We start from the raw sequence: 24,762 nt of genomic DNA on the forward strand, positions 1-24,762 counted from the left end.
TATAAGAACAAAATATTACTGGATTGAAAAGTTTGTAAACACCTGTATAAGGTGCAGGTATTTCTAGAAGAATCAATTGCCGATTGTCTTTAATCATAGTGAAAAACCCAGGAGTATCACAACCTGGCACAAACTGGGTCTATATGGAATATTAAACATCAGTCTATTATTAAAAGATCAAAAAATTGTAGCTCAGCCATTTTTTAACTTGTCTCAGCTTCTCACTGAAGTCAATATAAGTCCTGTACAACTTTCAGTATCTGAAGTCATGCTGTTATGAAGTTCACAGAAATTAGTACACTTGTAATCAAATCTCAGTAAAACTGACAGAAAAAAAAAAAAAAAAAAAAAGACTCTTAAATATCTCAAATATAAGCAAATTTTGTCCTGGACTTTAAAACCAGATTATATATCTTTGAAAGATAATGCATTTCCTAGCTCTTACAATAGGCTAAATCGATTGAAGTAAACTACTAATTAAAAAAAAAAAAGGGAGGGAGGAGAGGGGTGAAAAAGAAAATGATACATTAGTTGCCAGGGTGACTATCTTTGTGCTGAGTTTCAACCTAATATAATTTCATAAGATTGTATTATGAAGTCCTGAAATATGGATTTTATAATGGAAATGATAACAGCTTTAACTAGAGTATGGAACTGGCTATTGATGTAATACCCTTAAGTGGACCAAATACTAATAAAGAGTTGGTAGATTAAAAATACTTTGGGTTTCACCTTTTCCACAGCTTACTTAAAAACAAAACAAAACAAAACCAAACCAGTAAAATAAAATAAAATAAAATAAAATAAAATAAAATAAAATAAATGTATAATGGAGAGTCCCCTAATTTCATACATACAGTAAATTGTGAAACTGAGCACCAAAGCCAAAAAGTATCATCTATCCTACTGTTGAAAGCGTATCAGACCTAAAGTTTTAAAAAATACCTGTCAATGATGCATCCTGGAAAATTAATTATTAGCTAAGTTTTATGCCGATTCAATACAAAAGATTAATACCTAGATGTACCAGGAGAAGAAAATTAAAAGATGGGAAACTGGAAAAAGAATTTTCTTAAATAACAATGTACAATCTTATACAGGGAGAAGTAAGGAGAGGCTGAAGTGACCTTAACTGCTCTACTCTGTGCACCAGGAAATCAGACATCAGTCAGTAAATCACTGCTTTGAGAGACTTAGCAAACTGCTGTCACGTATAGGTTTTGTTCTGTTAGCAAACAGATATGCAAGAGTGGAAATTACTTTGCTCCAATAGACTGCAACTTAGTTGGGCATTTTATTGACACCAGCAAGGTGGTGCATTCTCTGGGTTATTCATTAATAGCTGTATTTCTTGTATGAATTAACAACAATAGACTACACTTTTTGCTGGCATGCATAATGAAAGGTAGATAATTGTTTTGCTCATGTTAACAAAGCAACATATGACCTTTCTTAGTCATCTGGAGCTCTCATGGGATAAGCATCAGGGTTTTTATTTTATCTTTTTTTTTTTTCTTTTTTTTCTTTTCTTTTAGCCTGTAGTTTTTTACACTGATGACATATACAGAGCATAAACTTGTTTTCAGAGCATTAATCATTTCATTTTCTGCTGAATTTAATAATATACCTTAGCCTAGAGGTCTACTATGGGAAACAGTGGATGAAGCCCACATTTGCAAATACTGTGTAAACCAAATAACTTTGTAATTTCCTTGGAACTTGACAGCTCTTACAGATACTGATGTATATGTAGGGAGCATAGCACATGACTCAGATTTGATGGCTTAAAACCTCTCTCACTCAAGATGACAGAATCACTTGAGTCTTTCTACATAAAAATCTCCATGGCTATTACTTCCATTTTCCATTGCCACTAGTCACATCATTGTTTGGGATTTTTATCTATATGTTTCATCAATGGAAGAGGGAATTGAAAGTGTATAGAGGATTCCTGCAGCCACTACTATTGCTTCAAATTTAGGATCTGCAATTTCCAAACTGCAGTGAGATATAGTTCATGTCAGGCAAAAACAATATTTTATCCTCCAGGTGAATTAGCCACCACAGATGAAAAACTAAGCAGGTGGATGGAAAGTCTTGTATTTTCACATACCTAAATGGCTGTGCATAAAGGGGCATCCTTGTGGGTCCCTTCCAACTTGGGATATTCTATGATTCTATTAACCTGTCATCCATAACTTCTTGCCATATCAACATATGAAGACATAACTCTTCCCATACTTTGTGCATTATAAAATAAAAAATTACATTACTGTGCCTCACAGCAGCAGAATGAAGACTGGAGAAACTCAGGGATGGTCGACACCTAATTGGTAAATTTGGCCTATCTCCATGTACCAGATCTGAATACAACCATTGACCATCTGCATGAAATCTTAGCTGAAAAAGGAAAAGAAATATTTTTGTCTTTTCCCAAACCCCTGCAAGCGGACCATTTCTATGTTTTTTTTTTTTTTTTTTTTTTCTGCATTACAAATACTTTCCAATCACAAAATAGGAAAAAAAAGAAAAAGAAAAAAATAAATAAATAAACAAAGAAACCCAAGAAGTCATAGTTGATGGAATAATGGAAAGACAATCTATTGGAATGGTGCATAGTGTATGGTGTTGACAATGTTTTCTGACTGTGGGAAATATGTGTTGCCTTACCCAGGAATTCCACCAGACTCAAGTTTGTTTGCAATATCCACATCCCATGACCAGACATCAAACTGCCACTTTCGCAGGCCCAGCACTCCACACAGAACTGATCCTGAATGTATCCCTATTCTCATGTCAATGTCATGCTTTGTTCTCGACCTAACGTATCTGTTAAACAAAACAAAAACAACAAAAAACAGACTCGTGAAAGTATAAGCCATATTTTTCATATCTTTTAGAAAAGAATGCAATGTAAAATGCAATATCAATTTATTATAAACAACCACTTAGTCTGCAAAATGAAGAGCTATTTTTTCTAGGTAGCAAAGTACGGGTAGTGATAAAATGACTGTAAAAGCCAGGTTATCATTAAGTGCTTAATTGCATGCATGGTTCAGTGGCACACATATTACTCCTACCAGACAGAAAGGGAAAGATAGGGAGAGAAAAACATGCCTGAATGAAAGGATTTGTTGAACTCATTGAGTCCATTAGTTTAGAATTATAAAAGAACAATCAACAACATGAAAAAACTACTATAATCAAATCTGTATATAGTTCTGTATTCTATTATATTTTTGAATAATTTTCAAAATTTTTTTTTTGACTAAAACTTTCTACAGTTACTCTTTGTCCAAAGGTGAATTATTTGCAGTAGATTTGGCCAGAATATTATTTGCTTTGTTATGATAATGATGTGACTCAAAAATAAGTTGTTTCGATTCAATGTGATGGTAAAGACCGTTTCACTGCTCAAAAATAGACACAGAGAAACATATTTGTCAACAGCCTCAGAAGAGGGATTTTGTCCCAACATTGTTTTCAATTAATATATCTATGGGCTATAAGGGGAATTTCATTGTGTTAAAACAATATCTTCCTTTTCTGATACGAGAAAACACATATCATTCACAGCTACAGCCACTTCAGAAGTACCTTAAACCTAGGACTGCTTCTTCCAAGTTTGTATTGGGATAGTCCAGCACATCACCGTAAGAAACTCACAACTAAGATGATAGAACCATTGGGGTGACAAAGAGAAAAATTTTCCAGTCCTACCTGAGTGACAAGAACTATTTGCACAGAAAATACTCTTAGAAGTAGTGCTCATTAATATTTGAATAGCTTGTTCAGGATCAGAAAAGCATGTTACTGTTGGTCTACAAACAAGACAGCTATTTCTCTGTAAAGAGTCCCAGTTCTACAGTCACTGAAGTCAATATCAGGGCAGCCAGATGACACAACAGAGAAGGTAAAGAATAAACAGCTCTGTTTCATAACTCTGGAGCTAACTACCATTGCTTCAGATGCCTCAGTCATGACCTTGACAGACCTTATCTAGAGAAGAAAATTGCATACTGAATTCAATACTTGGACTCTCGTTACTGCAACAGGGGGACCAATTCAGTGTGTGAAGCAAATAATGAAATAGTTTCAAAATGGAGAGAAATCAGTCACACAAAAATGTGAGGAATTGAAAATAAGCAATTAATCTTTATTTCCCTTTCCTGCATAATCCAAAACCTTGGAGAAAAACATGCCTATGATGTCCCAGTGCAGCTATTTTTCTACTACAGAATACCTTTTCATCATATCAGGAAGCTAACATATTTCAGTTATTTAAAGAAACAGATAAACAGATTTACACAAAGTTAATCAGCTAATAGTTAATAAGCTAATAAAAAGAACAAGCTTTGGGAGGGAATTTATCCATGTTTAGATAGTCTGTGTGTATAGTTTTCATCTACAAATTTCTTTGTTTTGCGGTCAAGAAGGCTTGAAATATGAAAATTTAACACATAATGACCTGACTCTGTAAGACAGGACTTGACAACAAATCTTCCACATTGAAGAAGTGTCTTAAGTATTATGAGAACAATTAAGAGAATTAAGAACACTGTAATTTGTAATGTGTTGTGAAGAATTTTTATAGATATAATACAAAAATATCTAAACTAACACTCATAACTGTCAGAGGTATTATCACACAATATAATATCCCCACGCAAATAATCCCCAAAAATATATCCCCCCCAAAAATCCCCCCAAAATAATCCCCACACAATAGTTTCCCCAGTCCGCTTTTCCGCTTTTTTTTTTTTTTTTTTTTTTTTTAGGCTAATAAATAGGCTAGGCTAGTAGTATGTGTATATATGTATACTCTCTCTCTCCATATATATATATACTCTCTATTAGACTGTTAAATTTTAAATACAACAATTCTTAATTACTAGTAAATAATGTCATTTAACTTTAAATAATGTAAATTATAGCCCTATATCTGTACATTGTATGGGAATTAACGCACACATCTCATTGGGGAGGCCTGGTATAAACAATGGTGCAACTGAGTAATACATCCCTCTGTTTCCTGAATGTTCATTGACAGTCGCTGGATTTTAATTTTTCCTTTGTCATAAATATGCAATGATGTCCTGAGAAAACTTCAATCAGGCACACAGGACTTTTGCATTAGTTCAAAGCTTCATGTAGCTCTGCTGTCCATGCTACCTTTTGCATGACACTGCAGAGTCTATGTAAGGCCCTATCCCCTCTTGTCTCATCTGTTGTCTTTCACAGTTTACCAGCAACTTTTCCATGTGCACTGCCGAGGTGATATTTGATCTCAACACTTCACCTGTTGTCTGTGGGGATTTGGCCACCTGCCTGCATCCTTTGACTGAGGGCTGTTTTGTGTTTCTGTCAGCTCTGGCATTGGTGCACCTGCAGGGCCCTATTGTCACATCCTTCTCTTACTTGCCCTTCACAGCAATATGTTCTTACATTGATAGGTAGGAAACTAATTGCATAAAGGGACCTGTCTGAATTGAGCCACAGGCAGTCAGATATGTTTAAACAGACTGTCCAGAACATGAATCAAACCATGATGGAGATTTGATCCTGCTTCTATTGCTTTGCTATTTGCAACACAAGACCAAGAACAGAGCTGTTGGGAACATTTGTGGAGATGCTATATTTCCTCAAACTTTTGATGTAAGTTTTTAACCTAAATAAAGAAGAAATAGTCATGGTTGAAAGGTGAGGTGATTGCTTAGTATGTAAAAAGACACTTTTTTTTTTTTTTTAATTGGAAATGACGTGGGTTGAAGTGTTTCTGAATTACATAGAGAAGGGGACTTCACCTGAGTTGTCTCCATAGCCAAATCCAACACCCTAATAGCCAGACTGCCACTTTGCAGAGTCTTGTTTATACACTGCTATAGGACAAAAGCAGTTAAATACTTTGAGACTACAAAACTTGGATCATGATACTCAGTAGAGTTAGTTCTCATTTATTTTGAAAAAAAACAAACACCTCATCATAAATAATACTACATACCAGATAATGAAATAAAGGGTGTTCTCTTTGCATATGTTCATGTTCCACATCTTCTAGATCTTCTGACTATTAAATTTATTCAAATATGAATTAAAAGTTTTTTTAAAGTTTTTGCTTCAACTGTTTAAAAGGTTTTCTGCAAATATTTTCAAAAGGCCCACACAGTAAGCTGAATTATTGATGCTCTACAAAACAGCCCAGCTTACCTCACAAGCTATGAGATATCTTATTCAGGACAATGAAATTGTGACTGATGCTATTCATGCCATATCTCATTTCAGTCAAGTTGGTGATGAAAAATTCATTGATTTTAACTAGATCTTGGCATATCTGTCTGGTCAGCATTGTTTGATGGATATTAGATTTTTTATTTTATTTTATATATTTTTTGGTGCTACTAATCTGAGGCTTTCCTATCTGTATATAGAAGGTAAGTCAAAAGTGACAGATCTACTTTTCAAGCTTTTCTGAGGCTGCTAGAAAACAGAATGCCCTGGAACTTATGCCTTTCAGGTTCAAACAGTGGCACACCATCCACATCTGTACTAATCAGTGTAACTGTGCAATGCTCTGTCTACCAACTGAGATATTTAAAACAGCCCCGGCATGTTTTCTTCCTGGCTGACTAGCTCTCCTGCAGGTTCAGGAGTTTGTGTGTGATATCCGTCAAGACATAGGCATTGCTGTCTTAATGCACTTTTAACAGGAATAGGAAGACTGTGCTTTCTAAACTAAACAAGGGTCATAAGTGACCCTGCTTTAAGCAGAAAGTAGGATCAATCTGTCTCCTGTAGTCCTCTCTAAACTGAACTGTCCTCTGATGCTAAGGTTCAATTACATAGAAAAAATTTTGGTTGAACCTAACAGATTTGTGGCATTTTCCTAAAAGAACTCAAATTTTTGGTTCTGGGACAGTAGTATGTGAACTGAGGTGTGATTCTTGGAGCCGTGTCATCCTTGCAAAACAGACATCCATTACATTAAAAAAGCTAGGTAACAGGGTGCACTAAACTAAGGGTTCAAAGAATACAGCTAAAGTATTATGACTCACAGGATATAACACTTTGCAGATGGACTTTCCACAGCACTGAATTTACAATTTAAGGCAGATATTATCCCATGAAGACAGTTTAAAAGGGTGGGTCTACCTTGGAACTAGTGCTGAATTCCAGTGTTAATAACAACTACTATCTGAAGAAGTTTCATATCATCAGACTTGTCATGAATGTAAATGACTTGCTTTGAGCTCAGACTGATAACTATAGCAACATGGACAGAGTTAAACTACTGCCATATTCCTCTTTTTTATGTCTGCCTTCTCCGAGAAAGAACCAAGAAGGACTATAAATTTTATTAGAAATTTGCTTTGTCATTTGAAAATTATGTGATAACAGCTGTATAAATATATACACTCCTATGATAACTTGCCAATATAGTTTTGATTGTATTTGGTAGAACATTCGAAGAAAAGGGGACTCAGAAGTATACAAGCCTATTGGTCATAACACAGTTTGATTAATATGGGCATCCAATAGCAAAAGCAGGGAAAGATATACTGTCCTGATGTTCTGTTCATTAATTGTCAGTGGCTGAAATGGACATGTGAAAGGGATGATGTGATTTACGTCTGAAATGCACTGAACTTGTGAACTGAGAACTTGTGAATATCTTACAAAGCCTCTTTCCACCACCATACAGAAATGAAGGCGTACAATAGTTTTTGGCTTTGTGAAACATTGTTCTGTTTTCTGTGAATCAGAGCTAGCTCCAACACAGATTGAGCTTTGTATATTATACAAGAAAAATCAGTGGAAAGAATACATTAATGGATTAATTACATAATAATTCATGGATTATGAAAGCAGTTCCTGGCTTCTTCATTGCATAAGTAACTTATTTAGCCCCCATTAATCACTTTATGATTTTATTTTAATACCCAAAAGATGAAGTTAAAAGCAATTTTTTTTTTTTTTTTAATGTAAAGAGCTGAAAACCTAGCAGGTCAATCACTGAGATCACCTAAGATAGTCTCTATTTTATTTATTTATTTATTTAATTTTATTTATTCTCATGAATTTATATTAATGTTAACAATTTATCAATTTATTATAGACGGTTTCTGGAGTTTAGTCTACATTGTATCCAGGGTCTATTTTTTCTGTCATAATAATTGCTCTTTCAGCTGGTAATTTAGTGAAAAATAATCCAAGAGAAGAAACCACTCACAACTCCTTGATTTACCAAATATCAGCAAAAAGATTTGCTTGATTTTCCACCATTATGTGGATATTAGAGTTGGATTTACATCATTATATTATGTGAATGAGTCCTTGAGGACTCCTTAAACAGTCTTGGGATTTTAGTGATAAAGATATTTGAGAAGATGGTGGTGAAGAAAACATTTTTTAACCTGGAAGCAGTTCTTGTCACCTACACTGCTACTGAGATCCAAACTGAAGAATCGAAGGTACAGTTGTCCATCCTAATATACTGTGTGACACAGAACAGTACATTTTACCCACTTGTATTTGTTCTTCCATGTTCCAGTAGCTTGTGTCTAATGGAAGTATTTCTTCCAGAAAAAATAAAGTATTGATCTGAAAAAACTGAGAGACAGAAAAGCCACCACTTCTTTCAGTAATATTGTTGCCAATCTTTAAATCCAGTGTTTTCTGCACATATTAATGAGCCTCTAGCAAATAACTTATTCCTATTATTATTATTTAATATTATTAATAATATAATCAAAACAGATGTATAACAGTCTATGTAATTCTGTTATTTTAAAGGTACTTCTGCTTCACAAATTATTTGCATGACTTTTTACCTGCAACCTTATAAAAATGCGTAACAAGCTCTTTAAAATGAAGACATAACACCAAGATTCAATATTATCATCTCAGTCTTGACATTATCATACTATCAACTATAATTTCCACTTTGGAAGTGTGCTCTCCTCTTCTTTATAGTTATTTCCTTCAGTTGTCTCAACAACATTTTTCTACTCCTTTCCTGTTTCCCCACCTTCTCCTTTACCTCACTTTTCTGTTGAACTTCCCTTGGCCTCTCATTGTGTTTTACATAATAATTCCTCTTTTAACAGCTCAACTGAAAGAATAGAAAATTGTAATGAACAAGCATAATAATCTCTGACTGGAGCATAATGTGATTTAGAAATTATCTCATTTTAGAATTACTTTTATGTTCTCTTTCTCTTATCTATTTTACATCCATTTTAATGTATTTGAGGAAGAGATTGTTTCAACAAATCTAACCTCATTTTACTGTTAGGTCTTAATGTTGTGCTCCATAATTGACTGTCAGCAAGTAGATATTCCTATCTTGAATTTTATCACATATCCCATCCATAATCCCATCCATCTGGCATTCCAACACAGCTTTTAAACATCACTAACAGGCAATGAAAATGCTGATGACTGCTTTCTTCTTACAGATCTTCCTCTTCTCATATATCAATAGAGATAAAGATAAAATGACTGACTATTTTTAATAGATAAGAGCAATTACAGATTTAGTTCCCCTCAGTGTTATCTCTGACATCCATTTAGCTTGGGTGATAGCTGTGAAAATGAAATATTATCATCTGATGACTAAACATTCCTCTACTATCTTATTTTTACAAAGTGTCAGAATAGACAGGCATTAATATAATATATTTACATTCAGGAAGATTTGCATAGCATGTAAAAAGATGTGAGAACCATCTGAATAAATGGACATAAATGAATCTTCATGACGATGAAGAGCTTGTTCTATTTATTTTCATTTGCCCTTTCAATTGAATTCTAGGACATTTTGCAGAAGGTTGGGGCTTGCAAGACAGCCAGAGTTAGGATTCTTGGTCATGAACAAATGTGATGGGGCAAAGCTTCCTTGCTTTAGATTAAAAATCAAATTTTGTGGAACATTCCCATGGATCAAAGTAATATTTCAATAGAGCTCAATGGTTAAGAGAGCAAAATATATGACATTTGAAATATCAAGAAAAGCTTTTCTTGTATAAGCTTTGTAACGAGAAACAGTGATGCATAAAACATTACAGGGAAAGCAGTGTTTTAGATTGTTTGGCTGAACCCTGAGCATTTGCAAAGAGAGCAGTGGAGTAGCAAGACTCAAATTTAAAGCCCTTAAGGCTCAAATTTAACATCCTTAAGATCAAGTTGAAAAGCCTCAATTAGCAATGAATAAGCAATTTAGGATATGAGTCATATTAAAACACCTAGAAGTCCCTTGTGAGTCAACCTGTCCAAGCAGATTTGTTTTACAGTTCGTGTAACTAATTATTTTACATTCTTGTTTAATTTCTTCTGACTGTGTAATCATCAAGAAGACTAAAAGGAAAATTCTGTAGTGGTATCATAAGATGGTGGACTTCTGGGCACTGTCTCACCTGAAGTGAGGTACTGATCCTTGCAACATCATCAACTAGGCATTGGGAACAGGTGTCCTAGGGAGTTGGTGGAGTCACTCTCCCTGGGGGTGTTCAAGGATGTGGTAACTAGGGACATGGTTTAGTGGGTGATACTGGTGGTAGGGGGAAGATTGGACTAGATGATCTTGGAGGTATTTTCCAACCTTAATGATTCTACGATTCTATGAACTACATAGTATCAATGGAGAGAATAGGATCTACAGAAGAAAATATGGTCTGCTTAACTTAGAGATACCTTCTATATTAAATGTAAAAAGAGCTTACTGCTAGAAGAACCAAAAGATCTAGAACTACATGGATTTATCTCATTTTAAGTGCCTAAATCCCAATTTAGCTGGGATCTCATAACATTAATGCTATTTTTTTTTTTTTTTTTTTTGGGGGGGGTGGGAGTAGTTGTGGGTGGCTCTGTTGCTGTTGTTTTAATATCAAGTTCTTAAGCTACATTAAGTGCTCGAGCTAAAACATAGCTGAGATTTAAGAACTAACACAGAGCTCTGCAAGATAAAAAAGAAACAATGGTTCATGTCATCTTTATCAGTACTTTTTCAGTGTTTAGATGTTTCATGTTAACTTTCTCTGCCTTGCAAGAAGGCTGTGAATTCATCTATATAATATGAACATAATTGTGAAATTCTGAAAGTTTCTTGTATCTTGGGCCATTTCCCAACTATTTTTAACACACCGAATATTTGTTTCATAAAAAACTTCAGATGAAGATTAAATACATTATAATCATAAAAAGTCATTTTTAACAGGTCATAGATCAAATATGCACAGATCAATATAGCAGAAACTCAGTTATTCAAATTTTTTTTTCATTTTAACTGAGCGAATCCTATCAATTTCAGTACTAATTACCATCAGGACTGATGGTAATTTTAAGTTCTCTCAGACGTAGACTGAAGTATTTGTAATATCCCATAGAAGGATTGGTCCTCCCTGATTACTATATGGCTGCACATTAAGATAAGTAAGATCTTCTGTAATCTGAAAAGAAAACCCATGGGAAAACCTTATCGGATAGCCAGAAATTCAGATACTATGATTATTAAACAAAGAGAAGACAATTTGAACTGAATTAGTCTGGGATGACCAAAGTCCTAATAGGCTTTGGTTTCACAGCTCCTGTAGGATGCACGTATTATTTAAGATATGAAAACTATAGTACTATTTCTGTTGGAGTACGGTCATTGAGACCTGCTTCATAACAGAACACCAGCACTTCAGAGACTTCCACATATATAAGGAAATTCAGAGAAACACAGAAAAGAAAAATGACTTACAATGTGTTCATTGTAGATGGTATTAACAAATGCAACTGATTTAATATGCATCTCCAAATATTTTTAACAATACTTTTTTTCCATCAACGTTTTTTCTCTAATTCATGTTTCACTTTCACTGTGGGGATTCCAGAAGCAAAATATTGATTACTTTGTGCAACATTTAGTCTGTGATAATTGAATCCAGCCTTACAGATCATTGTTGCATAATCATTACTCAGTTACATTTTCCGTTTATTAATTTTTGCCAAATTCTTTCTCTATTAAGATCTCAATAAAGTAGCTGCAGTGCACCCTAACTCTCTAATGTACATAATGAAACACACTCAGATTAAGGGAGGAAGGCAGTCTGGAAAAGAAGCAGACAAAGATAATGCATGGCAAAACATCCACAAGAAGAGGAGAATGTTCAGGATAGGAAACACTGTTTTAGGGAATACAGCAACAGAAGAAGAATTTGGAAAAGGGAATGTCAGAAGAATTGATATAGTGGGAAAAAAAAGACTGAGAAAACCTCTTTTGGAGATGTCCTGGTAAATGACTAGCTGCTGCAGACCATGTAACACGGTAGCTGTGTGTGTTTTGAGAGCAATATGTTTCACAGATCTTAACAGTTCTCACTTTATACTGTTGTCATTTCTATGAGGAGGTTGAGGATGAGCAGATTAAATTGTTTGCTCTAATCCTTTTAATACAATAAAAAACAATTAAAACACTAAATAGACAGTGGTGTCAACACTTTACCTTAGAAACTAGCTTATAGACAAGGTAGCATTTAGCATCTGTTTCCACACATACAGTGCCTTGTATGGATTGAAAAAGTCCTGCTCTTTTCACAGTGATAATCCTGAGATCTCTGATCCACCAAAAGAACTAATTGTCTAGTAATAACATTTTTAGATAGAAAATACAAGACATTGTCAGAACCAATGAAAAAAGAAGAAAAAAAATCATATTACCTGATAGTTTTGATCATGCTGAGCCCCATTTCAACGCAGCAGTGTGCATGGTCCTGTCGAGGTTCTGGGAGCCCAGACACACAGTAGTAGCAGTCCCCCAGGATTTTTATTCTCAGACAATGATGTTCCTAGATGTAAATACATTAAAAGAGAAAGAAAAGGTTTGCAGTTGTGTTCTTATAATTTTAAGATGAATTTAAAACTGGTTGGAAATAGTACTGAAAAGTAATGTAATGGATGTTTCCTGTTTGCAATTAGTATTATCTTGATTTATTTCTATCTTGAAATAAATCACCTTTACTTTTTCAGTAAAAAAAAAAAAAAAAAAAAAAAAAAAAGATAACCATTTATGTTTAATGTCAGGCAGGCAGAGGTGGACTTGCTGATGGTGAGAAAGGTCTCAGCATAGTTACACTGGAAGCTATGCCAAAGATTCAGAAACATCAGCTGAGATAATGAATAACACATTTTAGACTATATTCCTCCAGGGCATTCTTTTTGCCCCTTTTTTTTGCACTGGAAATAAATGAGAGAAACCTCTTTTGTCCTGCTGATAATCCCTTTCCACCTGTTTTCCACTGTTGCATTCCCAGCAGCTATAGGAGCTGATCAAGTATCTGCGTCACAAAAATATCAAAAGTGTCTTGTGTTAGGCTTGTACTGTGGAAAAATGATATTTATTTGGCATCCAGCTGGAAACATCCTTTACCCTAGAAGCAAATATTGAATTTTATTCCTTAAATACTTATTAACTGTATACTTATAGACTGAAAGAACATATTGAGGTGTGATTAGATCATTATTTTAGAAGGTCCTTTTCTAGTAAGTTGCCAAAACTTTTGCAGTTCCCAGACAAGCAGAACAAGTAAGCCCAGAATAAGCTGTAATCATGCCCAAAGTATTCTGCTGGTCTGGTATCCACAGGTGATAATGCTGAAGAACAGGTTCCATAATGATTGGAGGACAGAACTGCAAGTGCATAGGGGCAGGACATACTGCAAGTTGAGTCAGGGACGCATTTTCATGATGGGGAAATCATTGAAATGCAAGATTAACTTTCAGTCAGTAAAGGTTCCAATGAGAGGACATTTAAATGAAGACTGGTCATTACTGGGAAGCAAGATAATTTCTAAATCTGGTTCATTAGATAATAGCAAACTTTTGCATGTGGTGTTTATTTCAGCTTTTTTCTTTTTCTCTCAACCAACCTGTGGTGAAGGCTGCACTAATCAAAGGGGAGCAGTCCCCTTTGCTAGTCCCACTGGGAAAAAGACAACTTTAAGTAGGATACAGGAGCAAACATGAATGCTGACAATGCCTCAGGAACTGAGTAGTGGCCAAATGAATGGAAATCCAAGTTATTATTCAAGATTTTTCCTAGGAAGAATAAAACTTTGTACTGAATCTCAGCCAAGTCTTTCAAAATCCAAAGCGACAAAAAAGAACTTAAACACTTGCAATCATAGAATCACAGAATATCCCAAGTTGAAAGGGATCCATAATGATCATCGAGTCTTTTATTGTCCTCCTTTGCACACTTTTTAATAGTTTTTTATCCTTCTTACATCATAGCACTCAAAACTGTACACAGTAGCCAGGTGGGGCCACACTTACATAAAGCATGATTTCATACCCCAATTTTTTGCACCTAAAAGCTTTCACCCAAAATCTTTGTACCCAAAACTTTTGCTGAAGTCAGCTGAAGCATAACACTTACCCGTGAAGGTAAAATTTGCTGTGGTCACAGGGACAAAGTAAACTGATTCACCCTGAAATCTCCTTAAACCATCAGTAGGAGCTGACTGTGTCTGAAGCCTTGGCTTCATCTTCAGCTACTACTATCACTGGCTCTAAGAGTGCAATATCTAGATGACAAAGTTTCATTAAGAAATTTAAAACTATAGTCAGGCTTCTAAAATGACAAATTTCACATGTAACTCTTCTTTCCTTGTTTCTTTCTCTTCAGTCCCTCTGCAGACCCACACAAATGAGCAATGAGTACGTTTCATAGGCTTGCAACTGAAATTTCACATCCTAAAATCCACTGAAACATTCAGTTTCATATATTTTCTGCTCAATGGAAAGAACAAGAGATTTGACTTTACAGCAATTTCCATCTAAATTTTTGTTTATACAGTAAAACTATGAAACACTACAGCTAATCAATTAGTAATGAGCACTCAATGACACAAATCAGTGCAAGTTAAACTGTCAGAGTCCCTCTTCAAACTTTCCAGTGCTCCCCACTTAGAAAAATGGCAGATATAAAGATATAATAAAACAGAGATTCTGTGGTCGTCTTTGCTAATAGTGTGATTCAATAAATTCCATACTCTAATTGTCATTTGATTTTACATCAACAAAGTAGAAAAAGCATTTATAATGTTATATTAATTTGATTGAAGTGAAGTAAAGCAAAAGGCAGCAATTTAACAACATTCAGACCCACTAGACATAGATTACAACTGATAATTCCATAGTATAATTAGAAATAAATAGGAAAATATTCAATTTCCAGGAAAGAAAGAGAGATACAATTTAATTAGTACACTATGATATTTTGGTATTATAATTATATTTTTATATAAAAAATTTATACTGCAGTCTTGATTCTGTGGTATCTTCCTATCTGAAGACATGGGACTCCCCTACTAAGTGAGCATCTAATTCCACACAGTTAGAAAACTCAGTATGCAGTAGGAAAAATGCCCATATGTTTGGATAATAATGTCTCATTTAAACTGGCTGAAGCGCTGATTCTATGCACTTCAATCTGAGCGCAATTTCTATGCGCTCAAATGAGACCTCTGTCATGGCTATATATCTCCTCATTTACTGAAAACCAGAACAAGACAGACCACTACAAAAAGGTATGATTTTGAAAAAATAAGAAAGAAGAATCTTAATGAACAAGACCTGCTAATGAGGTTTTGATGTATTCAAATATAAGTACATGTGACACAGGAAATCATTTCAGCTGCACGTGAATGTGTACTTTTTTTTTTTTTTTTTGTCTTGATACGTCATCCTTACAGTCATTTGCCAAAGCTCAGGAAGAAGTAATTTACAAGAGTGAGATATCCAAATCTAGATGACTATATATAGGTGTCCATATGTCAGCCAGCAGCCAAGCCTGCCATTACAGTCAAAAGACAGACAGGCAAATGCATTCATTTAAACCTATAGTGATTTAGCTCACAGCCAAAGCAGTCAGCTGGGCTTTAATTCAGTTGTCTGCACATAAGCTTATGGCACATTTGAAAGAGACCCCTGGGTATGTGAGGCACCCACACAGCACTAACAGACATGACACAAGACACATGTCTTTCTGCATTGGTGAAACAACCATGCAGGGTGTCTCTATTGACAGTAGGAACAAGGAACATATAAATGATTGCTTGTCTTCCTAATTTGTCTTGTTAGTTGAATCGTTCTGACTGATAAATGTATTACAGTATGGTTATATTGTCCTTACCCTTTTTATATTTCCTGTTATATCTTATATTCCCAATACCTGATTTGTAAGTAAACTGTGGATTTTTTTATCACTGGAAATGTTTTAGTTAGTGAAAGATAGTTCAACAACTGTAAGGAAGGACAGAGGACTGATAGCATCTACTTTGGCAGTGGAGGACTGTGTGGTCTCTTGAGATCTCCTCTGATAACTCTGTAGTTGAATCACAACTCCAGTTTAAGTTAGATGCTTTGCCAGTCTGTTGAATTAGTATATTAAGGCTAGATTTATGGGTAATATATGTCTTTCAAATAGCCATGCTGCAGTGATAAATAGAAGGCAGTTTTGTTTGTGCCTACCTGCTTTTCAGTGGTATAAAATCATAGCAGCAGCATTAAGGATCACCTTTCCTCACACTTTAAAGCTTGCTCAAACCCAATTCCTAACAACATCTCACCGTGACATTACCAAATAGTTGTCTGTTACCATTAAATAAAAATGGATGAAAAATCTAAAAAAGTATGAAGTAACTGTAAAATGAGAAAATTACTTAAATAAGAGAAAATGGATGTACAAGAATTTTGATGCAGCAGTTGTTACATGATAATGTTAAATTCTTATACTACTTTTCGTCTGTCATGATCTTTTCTTTATTTTATTCTACTCCCTTTCATCTTCTCACAAGTAATTTCAGAAGTTCTCCTTGGGCATGTACATGACAGATGATATTGTACAGACATTCAAATCAGTATCTATCATCTTGTACCCTTCCCCAAACTCAGTCAGTAGTTTTATTTGCTGATGGTATCAATTCATTTCAAAACATGTCACAAATAGAGGCTTTTTTCTGACGTATTTTTTGCCTCTCATTTGATAGAAGTGAAAAATTAAGGGGACTGATTCTGCCAAGATCATTTGAAATCAGTAGAACTTTTGCCTGTGGATGTTGAACAGGCTTAAACACTCAGATATAAATAATAGTAATTCTAGACAGATTCAGAGGTAATTGATAAGATTTTTTTTTCTTTCCAAATCAACTTAATTCTCTGCAAAAGAAAATATGCAGCTCTTTCATAGATAACTACTTCATGCATTTGAATGATTTATGTTTAAGCTTATTAAATACACCCTTAGTGACTGGAAAGGGAACAAAGTAAACTGTCATAAAGTAGAACTGAAGAAATGAGTTGCTCAAATATCAAGTTACTAAAAGAAGCTGACAGAAACTTCATTAATATTTCTTGTTTCCTTCGGCTAAATGTCTGAGAAGAGGGGGAGAAAAGTGTTTTGTATGTTACACCATGTTTTTAAATGTGCCTGTGGTGAATTAATCACTTCACCTACTTTTCAAGGGAATAGGCTACTTAACAGACCAAAAGAAAATCCACATTACCAATTTTTCTAATTTCAAGATAAAATTTGAACACCGTGGTTGAGAAATTATTGAGGCTGAACTGTAGAACAAAGAGGTTACACATGTAAATCTTTTAAAAGTGACAGAGAAGGAGGAAGCAGGGACTTGGCCTTTGTATGCAAGAGCTCAACTCCTGAAATGTTTGCCAAAGGTACAGGATACCTAGATAAAAGGCCTTTCTCAGCATGAATGGGGCCTAGGCCAAAGCTCTTAATCAGCAGGCTGGTCTGAGTGGGCTCAAAAAAGAAGTCCATCCAGATTTTTCTTATTGCAGCTCTGCCACTTTTGAAAACAAAGCTAGGACCTTGACAAAGCCAGATGGAAGGAAATTCTCTAGTCTGGTGTTTTGGGCAGAAAGGAGGATTAGGTTTTGGGTCATAGCTGCCAGGACTGTTTCTATTTTTTATATAAATGAAGGAAAATACATGACAATGCACCATCTTGTATCCTCCAACTACACCAGGGAATACTTAAATATTTTTACACTGCACACCAGTTTAACAGATCATGTAAGGAATGACTTCTTTTGGAGACTAACCTATGGCTGGGTGGTTAGGACTTCTGTAGGCTGACAGAAAATATGATTTTGGGGTCTCTTGTTCTGTGGAAGGAACTAAAGCACATTCCTGCATGAGTTTTCTGAAATATCTACTCATCTGTCCCTTTCCACACTGTGGAAGAAATGGCTGTGACTTCTGTATTTGGTGAGCAACCACGCTTCCTAACCAGTGTTGATTAGTAGGTGGTGCCATGACAGTTTTTCAGTACAGACACTCCCGTTACAATGATTCAAGGTGTGTTTCTTTCCTGCAAAGGAAGAGCCCACTGAATCTCATGAGGCTAGGGGCATAAGCTGGGACACAGGAGGTTCCATTTGAACATCAGGAAGCACTTCTCTACTATGTGAATGACTGAGCACTTGAACAGGATGCCCAGAGAGGTTGTGGTGTGTTTGTCCTTGGAGATCTTCAAAAGCTGCCTGGACATAGTCCTGGGTGTCCTTCCTTAAGCAGGTGGATTGAACCAGATGAGGTCCAGAGGTTTCTTCCGAAGTCAACCATTCTGGGATTCTGTGCAGTTCCACATGGAACTGTGCATAACCTGTGCCTCTTAGGAATTTCTAAGACTGCAGATGTATAAAGCTCAAGGTGGACATTTCTTAATAGTACACTTGTAAATCCAGAATTTTATCCAAATCTCAATTCAGTCAACAAGGTTTATGTTTTTTTGTTTGTTTGTTTGTTTTGTTTGTTTGTTTGTTTTTTGTTTTGTTTTGTTTTGTTTTTTTGTTTGGACTTAAGTGATTCTATTCCTAAACTTTCAAATACTTCCACGGTGATTTATTACTTTAATCAGTCATTTTCATCTGACTTTTTCATAAAATACCTGTAGATTAATTATGGTGACAAGCATTTATAAAACTATCTTATGGACTACTGCTTTATTTGGCTGCCTAGATCCTTTGATGATTCACCGGACTCTTTAGCATCTGAAACACTATAACTTTAGTAAGAAGATTGTTTAGTACTGTTGTTTATTCACTAGTATTAGACAATTAATTATTGACATTGGTGAGGAGGGAAAAAACCTTAAGCACTGCAAAAAGAATATTCACTTCTCACTGTTACTATAAATTTGTATAATGTCCTTATAACAAATTAAATATAAAATATGTATGCTCACAATCCAGTTAACTGTGCTTCTTAATACAGTACCCAAAACATATAAGAATGGATATTCACACCTTTATTTACTGATCCATACCTTTAAACAGACAGTTTTGTTTAGGAACTCTAGGGAGTTCTGAGAGTTACATGCTTGAAGATCATTTCACAAAAGAACAAAGCACTGCCACCTCAGCAGTAAAATGTGTCAAGGAAATGTAAAACACTGCAACAAGTGTGTCTTTATTGAGGAGACAAAGGAGCCTTTAATGCCCTCCACTCTTCCCTCTTTGTTGTGAGGTCATGTACAGGGGTTATGCGATGCATTCTTGGCTGAAGATCTCACTAGTTAGAATCACAGAATCACAGAATTTCTAGGTTGGAAGAGACCTCAAGATCATCGAGTCCAACCTCTGACCTAACGCTAACAGTCCCCACTAAACCATATCCCTAAGCTCTACATCTAAACGTCTTTTAAAGACTTCCAGCCCTGGAAATTCTAATCACAAGCAATACCAATAATTCCCTTGTGGTGAACTTTTTATCAGGTTGTCTGAAATCTCCCAAGACAGAATTCAACCAATGTTACAGAAAAAGACCACCTCTCTTTAAAAAAAAGCAATCAGTTCTTAAACATGTGTAAGTAACTTGTGATTCACATTACATAAGTCTCCCACTAACACTAGGCTACTGACTTAAAGTGAAAAAAAGCTCATTAAAATGTGAATCTTCCACTTAGCATCTACAGTTCTTCTAAGTAAGAGGCATGGATATTCTGGTTTATCAAATGAAAGCTGATGAGATTGCGAAGAAATCTTAAGTAATCTGTTTTACAGATTAACCAGTAAATTCTTATATGAAATATTAAATTTTAGACTTTTGTGTAAGGAATTCTGTTTCAGCATCAATGCTTCATTTTAAGGATGGCTCCAATTTCAAATATGACTGTGTGTTTATCTAGCAGCATATGCATGTGTCTAAATTAAAACGTTTTGTGTCATCAATGATTTTGGAGTACATCTCAGCGGCTATTGTGACAAAACTTACAAATGTGTCCTCCTCTCTTTAGGGTTTTACTCTTTCTTCTGCCATATCTGAAACCGAATCTACTCATTGTGTAGATACATTAATAAATATGACAAACTATTTAAATCATAGTATTTGCTGACATCTAGCACTGCATAGAAGACAGAGGAAAAACATATGTCAGAAATAAGTATTATTTCATAAAAGCTGGATCTTTTTCAGGCTTAAAGTATCTTGCTGAATGTCAACTTATTTCCATTCTCTCATCAGAATTTTTGCCTAAGGAAAACATTAATATTAATTAAGTTTCTGTTTAGACCTCACAGTAGATAGATATACAGAGAAACCTTTTCTTCCTCTCTGTTTTATGCCAACATGTTTTTCTTCTTTTCCAACTGCCACTTACATCTTTAATAACTATAAATCTTTCACAAATATCATAGAGCAATTAGAAGGGGGAAGTAGCTATATATAACACAACATTACATTTCTTCTAAGAAATATTGAACTGAGTTCTAATTTTGATTGAAAGTGTTCTGTGGTAATGATACAGATATTATGGAATTTTTTGTTACTAATTATATTCATAAGTATATGTCATACTACTTGATGCAACCAGCTGAAGATTTAAAAAAAATAAAATAAAAAATCAGAGCTCATTGCTTCTGCATTGCAGAAGAAAAACAAAGACTGAATAAGAGAAACAAGAAACTAAGCTAAATCACATTGTTCAGTAAGCTGTGAAATAATGTATTTTTTTAATAATATATGATTTATATAAGAATATATAGCAGGTCAAACAATCCTTTATATGAGATTATAGAATATGATTTTTATTTGGAAGTAATAAAGATTTATAAGGATTTTCCTTAAAATCCAAAGAAACTGCCTCAAGCTTTCTGCAATTGACCACTTTGCTTTGATGGTAATTCTAAGCAAAACAAGAGTTTCAGTAACAGTGGCTATTAAGAGTTATGATGTCCCTAATTAAGCTGATTAAGAACTATTTAAGTGAAAGGTCTGAAATCTAAGTGCTAATGTATAATCCTCATTAGGGGAAGACCCTTCAAGTGAGTTTTTGAAAAGATCTCTTTCCAAAAGGGCTGACAAAGATTTACAGAGAAGTATGAAACCATTGCTAATAATATTTGCAGGAGAAATAAGACTGGTGAAACAATCAAGCACCATGCAGGCATATGTGTTATAACAAGACGGCAAGACCTTAAAAAATGTGATCTTTGGACAGTGATCAAGGAAAGAGAGAATAGGAGGAAAGGTGATGATCTGTGTGGAAGTTAGTCCAGGAAAATGGCTTTCAGTGCTGGTACCTATGTCTTAAAAGAGATTCTGAGAAAAAAAATAATAATAATGGCAACCCAGAAAAATAGCTACAAGAATCATTTGAAGGAATAAATTTTACAGAGGAAAAAAGACTCACAATGAGCTTGGTCTGTTTCTTTTATCAAAAAGAAACCTGAAATGTGACTTGATCAAAGGACACAGATGTATTCCTGGAGAAAATCAGAGGCTACAAGATGGCTCTTTTGTCTAGGAAAAGTAGGCCATATCAATGGATGTAATTCAGATCTGGAAAAATCAAATGAGAAGCAAGGCATACCGAATTAGCAGTGAGAGTGTTAAGGCAATGGAATAGATTTCCAAGACACATGAGAATTTGTCTATCTTCTGGGACCATCAGATGAAAAAATGGGGATTTTTTTTTTTTTTTTTTTTCTGAGAGGAGCACCTCTGACAGGTTTGAAAGATTCATGTAACACCAACAGAGCAAATGTTAGGTTCATGTATATCACACGTACTTAAAATTCATGTTACAGATCAGTCCGTGTCCACTTCCAAAAATTTCCAAGGTCATTTAGGCACTGATTTAGGCACCTATATTTTAGGCAGGTAGCCCATTCATGAGTGTCCAGAACCCTGAGTAAGGCATCCTGATTTTCTATACAGTGCAGTGCTCCACATTTAGGACATAAAGACCAAAAGCCATGCAGAGCTGTGTCAGATTTTCTGTTCCTCTGTGGAGTTGTTAGCAATCTCTATTTTCAGGACACCAGACAGGTACTATGACATCCAGGTCTTAGAGACCACAGCCAAGGAACATAACCAAAAGCCTTTTTTTTTTTTAGTTTTTATTTATTATTATTATTATTTTTAGTAAATCTAATTAGTAATGGTAGATCACTTTAACCTCTGTTGTCAAATCCATTCAGTGGATTACAGTGATTCTTCCCTGTGTCTTGTGCCTCTTAAAGAATTGCTCTAAACAACTAAATTAGTCTACTCAGAGACATGTAGGAGAGAAAATCAAATTCACAGATCAGGAGAGAAAGTGCAAGGACTAGACCTTCACTGGCTACTGTAGCAGATTAGTTAGCCAACTCACATGTTTACACTTAAAGATAGTGGCAACAAAACCAGTCTTTGACCAAATAAACTTTAACAGAAAGAAAAGAAAATACAGTCCTAGCAAAGTTGAGAATGTGTTATAGTGTGCTTGTATTTCTGTGCTTTGCACTTAGCTTTTTTCTATTATGTAGTACAAATTAAGTACCAACTGATTTGTCTAACATAATAAACTCCATTACTCTGTTTAATTAATCTCATTGTGGAGTAAGATAGAATTCAACCAAAAGACTGTAAAATCTGCTAGCAACTAACCTTTTCAATGACTGTGATGGCCGATTATGCATCATTTAAATGAATTGGTCTTCTAGCCTTCTTTTGTTTTTAGAAGGAAAGTCAAAATAAAGGCAAGGTCTTAAAAATAATAATAATAATAATAATAAAATAATCTAGAAAGGACCAGAACTACAAAAGTTCTGTAGAAACTGTGTTAGATAACCTCCAGAATTACAAAAGCCCAAAGCTCTGATAACTATCTGAGCTTTCACTTGCTGTCATTTTTAAAATTTGTCAGTGTCTTCCAACCTCAGTAGCTGTATAAACTCCCAGTGGGAAAAATATGAGTGGTGGTTATAGTATTTTCCCCAAAGCAATACAAAGTTGACTCCATGCCCCTTTGGAAATAAGCTGTTTTTAACTCACAAACTCACATGTGCTAGTCGATCAAATCTGGCAAAGAGTTCATTCAGCATTCGAACCAATTCCTGGGCCGACAAGGTTGTGGAGAGGTTGGTGAATCCTTTAACATCTGCAAAAAGGATGCTAAAAAAGGAGAAGAGATATTAATAATGCAGTTTATTTACTTTGGTAACTCCATGTGATAAATTACAATCTGGTGTATTGTATGTGTTCTGCGTGCTCTGTGTTTATTCAACATCTATTAGGGGTGTGTTCTGAGAAGATAATTACTGAGAAGTGAATTACAACTAAGGAAATATTTTAAAGTCATTCTACTTTTGCGCTACACTTTTGGAGATTCAGGAGTATCAAATAAAAATATTAAAAGGAGTAAAGAAATACCACCAAGAATGAAAAAAGTTTATGAAAATTTTGGAGTTTCAGATCATTCAGAAAGGCAGTTAAGACTTAATAAGCACTGTTGTCCCCATTTAACAGTGAGAAGACTGTGGCATAGTGAACCCATACTATAGAAGGCTATATAAACACAGAGACTTGTCACCCAGCTGTCTGTTAATAGTTTCTTTGTGAGAGGGTTTATGCATGTATATGTTTATATATGTGGGTTTTTACAGTGTCTTTGATTTCAAAGATTTTATTTTTTCATAGTGATCTTCAGGCTTTGCACAGCTATGTACCATACAAGACTCAATCGGATGAGGATAAAGTAAAAGGCTTGCAGTCTGGGTGGGATTTTTACTTGTGGAAAAAAAAAAAAAAAAAAAGGAAAGGAAAGGAAAGGAAAGGAAAGGAAAGGAAAGGAAAGGAAAGGAAAGGAAAGGAAAGGAAAGGAAAGGAAAGGAAAGGAAAGGAAAGGAAAGGAAAGGAAAGGAAAGGAAAGGAAAGGAAAGGAAAGGAAAGGAAAGGAAAGGAAAATTACCAAACTACACAAAGAGGAATGAGTATTAATAATAGCCTAGATAGTTATGAAAATACAACTTTCAAGTGACCAATTTCTCCATTTTTCATTATCAAAACAGCAAAAGTAACCTAATGGGACACTAAATTTAAGAGTTCATTACCCATTGGTTCATGTAATATTTTGTGCTCAACATTTAGGGAAAAATACTGAAAAACAACTTTGAAAAGATCTTTTCTGTGGCAGCATGCATAGGAACACACCAGCATTTGTGCTCTAAATTATGTTTAGACTTTTTATCCTTAACTAAAACTCTTTTCCATTCAAATAGAAGGACCATCTTCTCTCTGTTTTGATTGCTCTACAGCAACACTTACTGAGAATGAAAAAAGGTAATGAAATTTATGTTAATTTAGTGCAAAGCAAACCTTTTGTAAGGGTCCTTGAGACCTTCCACTAGATTTAATGAAAGAGTATGTATGAGGTACTGCAAAACCACAGAAGAAGCAGATAATCTATTTACTCTTCTGTAGAAGTTCAACACTGC

At 34.8% G+C, this 24,762-nt stretch overlaps 1 protein-coding gene across 1 annotated transcript in view; it reads right to left on the bottom strand.

The window, feature by feature from the left end:
• Positions 1-24,762, bottom strand: part of ADCY8 (adenylate cyclase 8) — a gene marked incomplete at its 3' end in the record, with an annotated part of 122,755 nt that overhangs the window by 50,644 nt on the left and 47,349 nt on the right. Inside the window, exons 4-6 of the mRNA XM_084281797.1 lie at positions 23,329-23,440; positions 12,700-12,827; positions 2,671-2,829 (exon numbers count right to left, since the gene is read on the bottom strand). Coding sequence (XP_084137923.1) covers positions 2,671-2,829; positions 12,700-12,827; positions 23,329-23,440 — 399 coding nt within the window. The remainder of the gene's footprint in view (positions 1-2,670; positions 2,830-12,699; positions 12,828-23,328; positions 23,441-24,762) is intronic.

The sequence above is a fragment of the Netta rufina genome (genome assembly GCF_964035555.1).
Source record: "Netta rufina genome assembly, chromosome: 2".
Taxonomy (NCBI): Eukaryota; Metazoa; Chordata; class Aves; order Anseriformes; family Anatidae; genus Netta; species Netta rufina.